Source organism: Canis lupus, chromosome 1, assembly GCF_003254725.2.
Source record: "Canis lupus dingo isolate Sandy chromosome 1, ASM325472v2, whole genome shotgun sequence".
Lineage (NCBI taxonomy): Eukaryota > Metazoa > Chordata > Mammalia > Carnivora > Canidae > Canis > Canis lupus.
Window position 1 is genome coordinate 25,698,595 of NC_064243.1, and position 12,418 is coordinate 25,711,012.

The 12,418-nt window shown below is 40.5% G+C and overlaps 1 protein-coding gene across 22 annotated transcripts in view; it reads left to right on the forward strand.

Annotated features, from left to right (window-relative positions):
• Nucleotides 1–1,731: 1,731 nt before the first annotated feature.
• The window catches only part of LOC112644136 (pantetheinase), a 72,245-nt gene continuing 61,558 nt past the window's right edge, over nucleotides 1,732–12,418 (forward strand). For 9 of the 22 annotated variants that reach the window (XM_035705399.2, XM_049114122.1, XM_049114099.1 and 6 more), the window contains exons 1-2: nucleotides 1,736–1,912; nucleotides 8,007–8,146. Coding sequence is in view for 11 of the 22 variants with exons in the window: in XM_049113754.1 (XP_048969711.1) it covers nucleotides 8,580–8,615 (36 nt within the window). In the remaining 11 variants the exon portion in view is untranslated. Of the gene's footprint in view, nucleotides 1,913–8,006; nucleotides 8,147–8,560; nucleotides 8,616–12,418 lie in introns of all 22 variants that reach the window. The other 13 variants (XM_049113756.1, XM_049113787.1, XM_049113738.1 and 10 more) reach the window with 5 other exon arrangements.

Below are 12,418 nucleotides of genomic sequence, written 5' to 3' on the forward strand. Positions count from 1 at the left end.
GGTAGGAAATATCAGAAAGGGAGACAGAACATGGAAGACTCCTAACTCTGGGAAACGAACTAGGGGTGGTGGAAGGGGAGGAGGGCGGAGGGGGGGGGTGACTGGGTGGCGGGCACTGAGGGAGGCACTTGACGGGATGAGCACTGGGTGTTATTCTGTATGCTGGCAAATTGAACACCAATAAAAAATAAATTTATTATTAAAAAAAAGTCACTCATTCTTCCAAGCTACTTTCTTTTAAATATTCTGCAACAGAGATAACATTGACCTATCTGACTTTAAGTAAACCCCAGTAGCCTACAAATCTTAATTTTGTTGCTGATATCTCTAAAGACACGTCTATTTTAATCAAACCAACAATCTTAAACAAGCTCTCATGTGGACATGAACTTGAAAAGACATTTTGGTTAGTTTCTATCTTTTTGATAGGTTTAGAATGATCAATCCTTTTTTGCACTTGTCTTCAAACCACCTAACTAGGGCTCTTTTGGAAATTAATTTTAGCGATGCCATCCAGAGGTATTTATAACATACCCACAAACACATGTGTGCGAAGACTGTGTAGTTACCAATACTTGTGAAGATTTTTAAGATTTGAACTTGTCCGTAGAGTTGAAAGCTGTGCTAGAGTCTGGGCATGAGCCCTTTAGCAGTTTTTTATTTTATTTTATTTTATTTTATTTTATTTTATTTTATTTTATTATTTATTTATTTATTTATCTTTTTTTTTTTTTAGCAGTTTATTTTAAAAATACTTCTCTTTCTCCCCCTTCAGTCCCCGGTAATTGTGAGCTGTGTTTACACTGCAGAGGCATGATAAAGTGTGTAACTTTAAGGGGAAGAAAAAAAAGTAAGTTCTTCCAAGAAGGACTTTGATTTTCTAAGGCCAATAATTTACAGGGCTTTTCAGATAAACAACGGAAGTTCATTTGGTAAAAGAATAGGTAAATATTGAATTACCGGTATACTGATTTTTGTTTTATAAAATAAGGATAGTGTTTTTAATTCCTCAAAGAATTGGACAATAACTTAAATGACATCATATGTTCATTCACCTATCCTACTACATTATCCTCAATTTGTTGTTTTCCCTCTGGGTACATAGTTTTGTTGTTTTTTTAATTCCAGTATAATTAGCATACAATGTTATATTAGTTTCCGGTATGCAGTATGGTGATACAACAATTCTATAGTTGCTTGGTGCTTATCATGATATAAGTGTGCTCTTAATCCCTTTCACCTATTTCACCTATCCTCCCACTCCCCTCCCCTCTGATAACCATCAGTTTATACTCTATATTTAAGAGTGGGGTTTTTTTGTCTCTTTTTTTCTTTGTTCATTTGTTTTGTTTCTTAAATTCCACATGAGTGAAATCACATTGTATTTGTCTTTCTCTGACTGGCTTATTTCACTTCACATTATACTCTCTAGATTTATCCATTTGCTGCAAATGTCAAGATTACATTCGTTTTTATGGGTGAGCAACATTTATTGTATATATACATATATTACTTTTTGTCAATTCATCTATTGACAGACACAGGTTACTTCCATAATTTGGCTATTGTAAATAATGCTGCATGGGTACATAGTTTTAAGTATTTCTGGCAGCGTTGTGTAACCCCTTGGATGTCTGACAGGTCGCCAAAGACAGTCCAAAGGATACTGGATTCCACAAATCTAAAGTCACTCCCATAGGTAGCTAAAAGAAACAATTTGCATATACCAGGCAGGCTGAAAGCCAAGCCTAGTTATCCAAAACAGGACAAGCAAAAAGGCAGTTGCTATACCTAGGAGAGAAAAGAAAAATCCACAATGGGCTTGAATTTGGAAATGAAGGGACAACAGTGAGATTATATTTTCCTTTCCAGACAGAGCACCACAGACAGAGGTTCAGAAGAACTGATTCTGGTAAGAATTTTCATTCTTCACTGGCTTTTGACAGTTTGTCCAGGATCCCATACACAAGCTCTGGTATCCACCAGAGTTTTCCCTTAGCTATTTAAGGGAATAATGTAGCAGTTTACCAGAAAACTCCTCACTTGCAACTCTGGGAGGGGGCCCTCTCTGGGTGCCTTTCTTTGAAGGTAGATATGGGAGTGTCTGTAAAACCATTAACTTAGCAGACTTTTGCTTACAATGATGTAGCCTTTCCAGAGTGAAGAACAATTCAGATAGACAAGTAGTAGAACGAGTACTCAAAGGGAAATTAGAGATGAATTGTAGGAGCTACATCAGTCTAATAATCTTTTGTTGTAGGCATGTTGGGGAGCAAGACTTCCCTGTCCCTTTCAAGGCCCATCTAGGTGGATTGGGAATCAAATTGATTGAGAAGTTAAGGAGAAATCAAATTTAATTTCATACATATGGGGAATTCACATGCATATGGAAATTCCAAAGGCAGGCAAAAATGAGGTACATATGTCATTCTGAAGTAAGAAGAGGAGGGTAAGGGATCTGGGACTTCAAAGGAAAGGAATGTAATTCACAGAAAAAAGTAAACAAATGTTTACTAGGCCACTGGGAGGGGGTGAGAAGGGGCCCTGGGGGACTTTGATCAAACAGGTCTTGTGAGATTCCTCTCTGTCTGCCACACCTTGTTCAAGTCTTCACAAAGTCATAGTTATCTATGGTGATAGCTCTCTTCCTGGAGCAGATCCTCTATCTAAATTCTCCTTAGGCAGTTTTGGGTGAGGTAAAGAGCTGTTACTCAATCTGCTGACTTGATTACTTTTTTAACTCAAACTAACCTTCCTGCCAAGTGGCCCATCCTGGGGCAGCCAACCTTTTGCCCCTACAGTTCCTTCCTCTGAAACTTCTCTGAAGTTTCACACACTGAAATTGAGTTGGTAGATTGTTTCATCTTGTTGTACCAGTCTCTTAGTCCTCACAATCGGTCAGTTTAGTTAAACTCATTTCTAGAGGCAGTGATGCAGGTGTGTTCTCAAGGGTAGGCCTATGGTTCAAGCAATCAGGTAGTAAATAAGAGACATTTTTATGGAAACAGAAGAAAAGCAATGTTAATGATTAGATCAAATTATAAACCAATTTTTGAGTTTTAAGGGTAGCCAGTAGAGAAGATTTCTATATGTCAGGCTATTGTCAGGTTTAATCTGATCGGTAGTGAAATGAAATAGACCAGGCAAAAGTTGGTCGAAACAGATTTTTAATGGGACGCGCTCTCTGGCGAGGTTCTGCGGCCGCAGGGGAGGGAGAGAGTGGGCAAGTCGTGGGCGCAGGGGAGGGCAACGGGCTTTTAAAGAGGGAGGGAGTAAGGGCTTGAGTTCTGTATGGTGTGATAGGTATTAGGCTTATTACTGGTGAAATTGGCCTGGGGCAATAACTGCCCATGCCCTTATATGGGGTCTGGGTAAAGTACCGTTCAGGTTTCCTGCATAGGTCCAGGCTCCCCCTGATGACACGTCCTCGGGAGGTCTGCTGGTGATGGGAAAGTTCTGAGGTGGGGGCAACAAGGTGGGGGGTCCGCCAACATTTTGTTGGTGCTTCCCGATCCCCCTTGATCCCACCGGCCCAACAGCTATCTTACGGAGTGACCCACAGAGCAAGAGGCACAAAGATGGTTTACACCTGAGCTGCTGTGATTTCTCAGAAACTTATATCAAATTGTTTATATTCAGTTTGTAGAGCTTCAGGAGAAAGGGAAGTTTTTGTTTTTAAACGATTCCAAGTCAGAAAAGTGAGAGAACAATTTAACAATGCTAATTTGGATAGTTGTAGCCAGCCATTGGAGGACACTAGAACTCAGGATCTATTCCAACTTTTAATATTCCAGCATTAAAATCTAATATTTATAAAGGTGTGTTGAGGAGGAGAATTTCTTCTGCTATTCAAGTCCTTCAATTTCCTCTAGAAATTGACATGAGACAGATGAACAGGTGAAAATCCAATTTAATTTCATACGTACAGGGATCCACAGGGTCATGAAATTCCAAAGACTTATATGAAGCTTCTGGGAGCTAAGAAGAGGGGGAGGGGCCTGAAGATACAAAAGGGAGAGGGATCATCAGCACGAAGTTGAGATGCTTGGAAAACAACACTTGCCGTTTTATGCAGATAGATTTATTAGGTAAAGAGAAATCTCCATTAATACCTGTTTTCATAGTAGCGGGAGGCAGTTGAGGAAGGAGGGGGAGAGTTTGGATCTGCTGGGTTTTGATTGCTCTTAAGTCAAAATAATGTTCATGCCAAAGTGGTGCATTTTAGGGCAGCCTGCCCTCGGTCCCTACAAGTACCTCAGATATATATTTAATTTTGCACTAGCTTTTTGCAATGGATCTTTCAAAGACAATGTTTTGGAATTTTGAAGCTTTTTGGAGGCTTCTGCTTGCCAATTAAAACAGGTATCCCATTTCATTGACCTTGGCAACCCTTGCTTTCAAGTGCATTCCTTAGAGGACCTTATCTAACTGAAACATTCTCCATTATGGCCATGATAATTCTGTGTTTTTTAGTAAAATTTTTACCATTTCTGTAGACCGTCACAGCTCCTGGCACCGTAGTTTTGTTTTTAGATATGAAAAAGCAAGTGTGCCGGAAGGTGGTTACACTTGACTTCTGATTTTAAGGATCCCATTAGCTGAGCCTTTGTTTACTCAAAACAAGACAAGCTCAATGCAACAGCAGTAACCACAAGTTGTCACTGTGGACTGGCCAAGAGAAGGCTGTGCCCAATACCAGCAATTCCCAGTGTGGGCCAAACCAGCAAAATCCACTACGGAGACTTGCAGACTAGAACTGGGGAAAGGGGGAAACCTGCAAACCACACTGAATGGGGACCACAGGTTGGAAATGAAGAAGAAATTCCAGCATTGAATTGTGGACTGAGCCAAGGGCTAAGGAGTGGCGCTCCCTTAGAATCTCCCGTTAGTGTAGACAGATATGTTAACCCTGGACTAGAAAGCCAATTAGGTCAGGAGCTGGAATGCAAAAAAAGAGCAGAGCTTAACTGAGTGACTTGCCAATGGCTTTTAGAAACAGCCATAAAGACAGTGAACTTAGGTGGTCACAGAGCACCACACTTGTGTTTCTCCCTGTTTCCAAACGCAGTCAGAATCTTGCTTCAGACACTGATGCTGCCATGAAATCGGTTAAAAACGAAATGAAACAAAAGTACCCAAGTAAACTTGAAGGTCTCATTGGCTTTATTAAATGATTCACAAATCAGGCAGCATCTCATCTAGCAAATAGAGGGGAGCTCCCCTGAGCTAAGTAAGAGACAGGTTTTCTAAGTGAACCACTGCAGGTTTGTGCCTTGGTTAGTTAGAAACTGCATCAGGTTGAAATGTCACACAAAGAAAGGTTTCCAGCAAATAAGGAGATGATGAGGGATGGCTTCCAAAGCTGTGACTCTCTGAGCTAAAGGTGAATGGATTCTCCTTACTTAGGGTTAAAATGAATATTTAGAGTAGGAGGCCTGTTCATCTTATGTAAAAGTAGGCATAAGGTAGCACATGTGCCTTAAGGAAACATGCCTATCCATACATTACCTGTTATGTAAATGAGGTTTGTGCTGCTTCTTGAGATTTTAGTATTATAATGAGCAAAGGTAGTTGGTGGCCCATTGAGTCTGGGTCCTGTAGCTGTGAGTCAGGGATTAGGTTCTAACTGGTCTTGTTGGTCTGGGCTGGCTGGAGATCTTCCCAGGGCAGTCACTATTGCCTGAGGGGTAGTTTTGGTTTCTATTTGCCTGAGTTAAGATAAGGTGGAAAGAAGAGCTTAAGGAAGAATGTGGGACAAAGGTTGGCGAATACAAGCAGGTGAGCAATAAAGGTGATGTCCTGAGGCGTAGCTGGTGACAGTTTTTAAAGGCAGAGATATGGCATTAAAAAAAAAGAAAAAAGGAATTTATTAGCGAGGATGCATTGTTTAGGCAAGGTTACCTACCAGTAAATTTTCTAGAATTGACCAGGAATTTTTTTCTTTTTTTAAGATTTTATTTATTTTTTCATGAGAGACAGAGAGAGAGAGAGAGAGAGAGAGAGAGAGGCAGAGACACAAACAGGCCCCATGCAGGGAGCCCAACTCGGGACTCGATAACGGGTCTCCAGGATCCCGCCCTGGGCTGAAGGGGGCGCTAAACCACTCAGCCACCCGGGCTGCCCTTGACCAGGAATTTCTGTGTTGATTGGTAGTGAATTCTTGGGGTGTTGAAATTACAGACAGGTGAGGCATTAAGTCTTGGGGCCCTTTACTGACTTGGGGCCCTAAGTGATGTTATCATGGGCCTATAGTTTTCTTCTTAACATCATTTTAATTAAAAAGAATATAACTCAGGACCAGTCAGATGGAAGGGATGCACAGGGCAAGGGAAGGGGCCCAGAGCCCCATGCCCTCTTCAAGCGCACCACTCTCCCCAGATATCCACTTGTTCGCCAACTCAGAAGTACTCCCAACCCCTTCATCATATAGGCACACTTGATTAAGTTATTGGCCATTGGCTCTTGATTCAATTTCCAGGCCCTGTCTCCTCCCCTGAGGTCAGGGTTGGGACTGAAATTCCAAACCTGTAATTCCATGATTGGTTTTCTGGCACTGACTTCCCTTGAATCAGAGAGCATCAACTGGATCAACTGGGTTAGCTGGATGATTGAGGAGATAAGGGAAGTAAAGTCTCCAAAGTCCTCTGGCAAGTGAGTGGTGTTGTGCCCAAGATTTCGAATCCGAGAAACCACCAAGGAGCCGACACCGATGCAAACACACGAGGGTTTATTTACAAGCTCGAGCTTGGGTCCAAGTGTACCCGACACAGTGGAGCAGGGACTTGGACACCGAGACCTAGAGGCGCAGCAGCTTTATAGGGGCCAGTGGCCAATGGGATACGCAGAAAGTTGCACAGGCATGTCGGTCCCCACGCAGGTGGCCAATTGAATTACACCTTCCCCTATAGTATCCACTTGAGCGGGCCTATTACTCTGGTCAGAATCGGGGCGGAGTTTTGGCAGGGCACAAGGCGGGGTGACATTGTTATGAGCCCATTTCCGATTAGGGTGTGCCCAGCGGCTGGACTGGGGGGGGGCAGCGCCTTAAGCAATAAGCAGGTCATGTGGGGGTCACACAGGAGGTGGCGGGTGCAGCAGAAAATGGAGTTAGTCCTGCTCTGCTTGTCCAGGGGCAGGGGATTTTTGTTAAATTTCCTGGGTCCCACAAGTGGCAGTCCTAGGCAAAATTCCTTAAGTGATGCCTTGGGTCTTTTGAGTACCAGGCACTCTGCTAGGTACTGGGGTCAGAGAAGTGCAAGAGGCAGCACCCATCCTATTTAGTCTTTGTTCTTCCCTATTTCTGGTTCTTTCCCCTGGGGGTGGGGCACAAATCCCTGTGGAGTTCCTTCTGGGGCCTGCTGCCTCTGGGGTGCTATCCGTGAATGTCCCAACACGGTGGGTTTCTTTCCTACTCCGGCAGTGGGATGTCCCCTTCTCCCTCTAGAGAGGCAATCCTCTGCATCCTTGCAGAGTCCGGTGGTATTAATCAAGGCTCCTTTCCACAGAACAGTTTTGTTGGGCTCCAAGGCAGGCCACTCAGAACTGTGCCACTTTGGCATATTGATTATTTTAAATAAAAGTTCCTTAAGAAACAGCCAGTGCAAGAAAACACTGACTTCTCCTTGTCTTCAGAAGACAAGAAATAAATATCTTCTGTAAAAGGTGGCCTCTCTGCACCAGGAGGTAAAGAGATTCTTCTTGTCATGCATGGGAAATTTGTCGTCAAAAAGGCTGTATAAACAACCCTTGTTACCTTTTATTGATTTACTACCAGGCCGAAATTCTGTCCAGAATTCCTTACTAATTGAAGCTCTCCAAGTCGTTTTCTTTGTCCTGTCAATTCTTCACAGATTTATTGCCTCTTTGTCTAAGAAGTATAAAAACTGCCTGCCTTTGGTCATTTAGGTCTCCATGTCATTACTGGACCTCTGTGTGTGTGTCATAAAACTACCCCCCCCCCCCCCCCCCCATTAATCTGGCTCATGTCCCTTACATTCTTCTATCAGCTGGAGATCCTTGACAGCAGAGGAAGTGGTTCCTCCCCTGCAGTTGGGCGTAGCCAGCTGGGTCAGCTTCCGCTGGATATTTGCTCTGAAGGGTCTGCAGTTTTGAGATCTCGGGAAATCTGACGTACAGCCAGCGGAAGGTAAGATTTCTTACCCTTTCAGTCTCCTGGAATCTCTGTCTGTGGGGTCTGGTGGAGGGAGAGTGATGACATTCTTTTTCTCTTTCTCTCAAATTAGCAGGAGAAAATATTTGTAGAACTAATTCCTTAGTTAGCGACTCTTGGTAAAAATTTGGTAGAGTACTGTTTGGTTAGTGATCCATTTCCTCCCAGATGGCTTTTGTTTTCCTTTGTGGTGTCTTTTGTGTTGTTTGTCTTAAAGGGGATTACCATAAATCAGAAGGCAGGCATAGGCCCTCTCAGCTGTTCAAGTGGGCCTCACACAGTGCTGGGTTCATGCTTCTCATCAGGCAGTGTCTGTTTAGACATACTTTGCTGTGGGTCCCTTGTAAAAACTGGATGAAGTTTTTCTTTTTGTCTTGTTCTATGTCCTAGGAACTTGGCTTTGTGACCAATGAGGATATTCTCTTTGGTTTCTGCCATCTGGAGGGTATGTTTACTGGGGTGCATTTACTGGGGTACACTAAGGTAGCCAGTTGAATAGACTGGGGATCGGAGACATCCATTTATAGGCAGCATTTTCTTTGTCCAGTTGTGCCAGCTCTCAGGGGAGTTTGTCCTAAGAGCTCCTAGACTGTAAGAGCCTTTGTCATCTCAACCTTCATTGCTTCATTGCTTGCTTTATCGAGCACTAACAAAGTGCTCGAAAAATCCCATTCCAGTAGCACCTGCCCACTGTCACAGATTGGCGGGTCTGGGACTGGAAGCTTCACCCTTTTATGGGAGACTGGAGACACCTGATACACCACATCATTCTTCCCACCTGGCCCTGAAGGTCTTTGCTTTCTTGGACTATTCTTGGGAGTAGACTTTTGGATCATGGGGTTTTCATCAAACTAGATCCCTCTCTAGGGATGCCCTCTTGTATCTTTGGTCAAAGCATAAAAAGGTTTATTGGTTTGAGTCACTATTAATTGATAATTAAATAGTAAGAACCATGGTAAGATCAATGGCCGAAAGATGAATCCTTTAAATTGGCTAAATTAAAAAAAAGTCTTTATGGTGAGCTTTTAATTGTTTTATTAGTATAAAGCTAGCTTTAAAAGGATTCCTTTGACAAGATAAAGAACAGAAATTAGACTTAAGGCAAAAATTAATGTCTATATCCATTGCAAATTTCCCTTCTTAAAATCTGACCCGATCTGTCAGTTTTAACTTCCCTTTCCTTATAAGATTTATTTTAGACAGCAGTCCAGCTTAATCTCAAGCTCAAAGTATACAGGCTATTCTAAATGCTGGAAGCCAAGAAGTAAATTTGGCAGAAGTACCTGGGACAGGGAGTAGGGCTTGCTTTGCTGTAATCAGGGTCTGCCAGCTTTAGGCATTTCTATGCAATGACCTTGGCAGATGGATCTTAGAACTATGCATCTCCCCCCCCACCTCCCCGCCCGCCACCCCCCCCCCCACAGAATTCATCATGTCTCTTGAACAGCAACAGATCTTTTAAATTATAAAGCCCCTTTTCCTCCACTTTCAAAAGATCCTACCAAATTTAGAGGATTTAGAAATGTTAATGGCTGTTCGAAACCCCAATCACAGAGAACTTGGCTGCTAAGGAAAGTTTCTTTCAGCTCCTGATTATATTATGATTATTAGGCAAACCAGAAGGCCCCCTGGAGCCCAGCCCCCCTTCACAGAGGAAACAGATCACCAAAATTTCTCCTAAGCCCTCTTGCAATTAATCAGTGGAAGGATGATTCTCAGGGCCTAATAATAATAAAAAGCCCAAGGTTAAATTACATACTTAGAAAAAAACTTTTACTAAAATGCTTTATACAGAATTTATGAAGGCATAAAACTTTTGATCTCCATTTTAGTTAAACATCTCATATTAGTAAAAAAGGCAGGTCAATCCCTTGATATTCAGGCTACAATCCAAATCTTTAGGGGGAATTAAAGACAATTGTCTTTGTGTTACAAATCTCTATACAACTAGAAATGCAACTCTAAAAACAAGTCAAAACCCACCTATTTTTACTGATCTCAAAATCTTGCCTATTCCTCTCAATGCTTTATAGACATAAAAGATCAGGATATTGGAACAAAATTGTTCTGTACCTAAGAAAATAAATATTTTTTAAAATCGCAATTATCCCAAATTTCTTAAAACAAAAAACAAAAAACAACTTGCATGCTTTCTCTGTCCTTTCGAGTTATAAGTTTTATCATGTCTTTGACATGTAAACACAATCCACAATTGCTTGAGACTGAAGAAAAAAGGGAGGGGAAGAGGCCTTTTAAAAATATAAATTGCTTTTAGCTAGCTTCCAGACTCTTGATCCTCAGCTTAGGTCTGGATCTCAGGGGTCAGCTTTGGACTCTTGATCTCAGCTCAGGTCTGGATCTCAGGGTTGTGAGTTCAAGCCCTGAGATGGGCTCCACACAGGGCAGGGAACTTACTTAAAAAAAAGATATAAGTTGCTAAAAGGACTTTTATGCCCAGGCTCTAGTATCTCTGCTAAGAGGACAATATGTCCCAAAAGTACAAATTGGAGAAAACTTGGGTACTCTCTTTGTGCCTTTGTGGTATCAATTTTCTCCCCCCTCTTCCCTAGGACCTAAGGGCCATTCTTTGAAATATAAACTTCAAGAAAACGTTTTTCACCAGAAGGAAAAAAGAGAGGAAGAAAAGGTCTATAAAAATCAGGCCTATAATGTTCTCTCCACAAAACAAATTCTGTAAGATCTTTGTTTACATCTGAAGTATGTTTGTATGTATGTTCACATTGTTAAATAACAAAAATCCAACAAAGTAAATTTTAAAGATCTAATTGGCTTTATTAATCAATTTATGAATTGGGCAGCATCTCCTCTATCAATTAGAAAGGAACTCCCAAAGGGCTACAGAAAAGGAACTGTTTTTAAAGGTAGAGATGGAGTGGAAAAAGACAGTTATTAGCAAGGAATCCATTGTTGTAGGCAGTTTGCCCTTCTAAGGGAAATGGAAGGGGTCTATCAATAAACTTTTTGTGTTGACCAGGAAATTTCAACACTTTTTGTGTTGCCAGATTAAAGGTTACATTCTTGGGGAGTTGAAACAGCAGTTAGTTTAGGTACTAAGTCTTGGTTTATTGGCTTGGAGTCTTAACCAAAGTAATGCCATATTGGGCCTGTGGTTTTCTTTTTTAACAATATATATGTTGTAAGTGTGAGATATTTTTATACATCTGGATGGTATTACTAAAATTAATTTGTAAAAGAGCCCTGTTTATGTTTAATTGGTTTAAAAGCGAGCGCTTATTTTCAAGTTCCCATGATCTGGGAAAATATTCAGTGTTTAAGTGAATTTAAGGTGGCTGGTTTCATTAAAATAGGCACATCTTTAAAAGTCAAGCTGATACTATCTCTGTTTTTAAAAAATCTATAATTAGCTTGGGAGGATAACTGATTTTGCTGTCTCATATAGTTTTTGGTAATCTAAGCATAATTGTTAAGAAGTAAATGGAATAGATATAATTTTAAAAAGATTTTTAGAAAAAAAAAAAAGATTTTTAGGTAAACGTTTAAAATAGTTTCCCCAAATCTTTTTGGCAACTTGAAACCTTGAAGGTTTGCTAAGTGATAAGTGATAAGGTTAAGTTCACTGAATATCTAGGTCATTTTCAAATAACATGAAATAATAAACATTAAATGCTGAACATACATTTATCTACTTGTGGTTTCCTTATTACTCTAGAGAAACTAAAAATTTGGGTCTGCTAGTAAAGATGTTCTGTTCTTTTTTAATAAAAGATTGTACTATGAAGAAACACGTTTCTAGAAATTATGAAATATAGTCATAAATTTGCCAATCTAAAAAATGCTGGGAAAACACAATTCACTGTTGCTTACTACTTAGTTTTCACTAGAAATTAAAGTTCCTAAGGATTAAAAGTTGTAATTAACATATTTGACTAAAGCTGCTAAAAATTATAAGGGAAACAACCCTGTGAGATAGATGTTTTTGGTAAGAAACAGTATGACAAATGGCAATACATTTTTGTTGAGGGCAAAAATAATTCTTCCTGAAGTGAATCTAGTTATTTAGAAAGGGAAAACTTAAAAACCAAGTATAAAAAATAAAAAATAAATATTACAACATGATTTATGAAAAAAAACTCCTTTGAAAAAAATTTTATATATAGCTAAGGTTAGGATAAGTATATTTAAGAGTTAGTTTTTTTTTTTTTTTTTAAGATTTTATTTATTTATTCATGAGAGACACAGAGAGAGAGAGAGGCAGAGACACAGGCA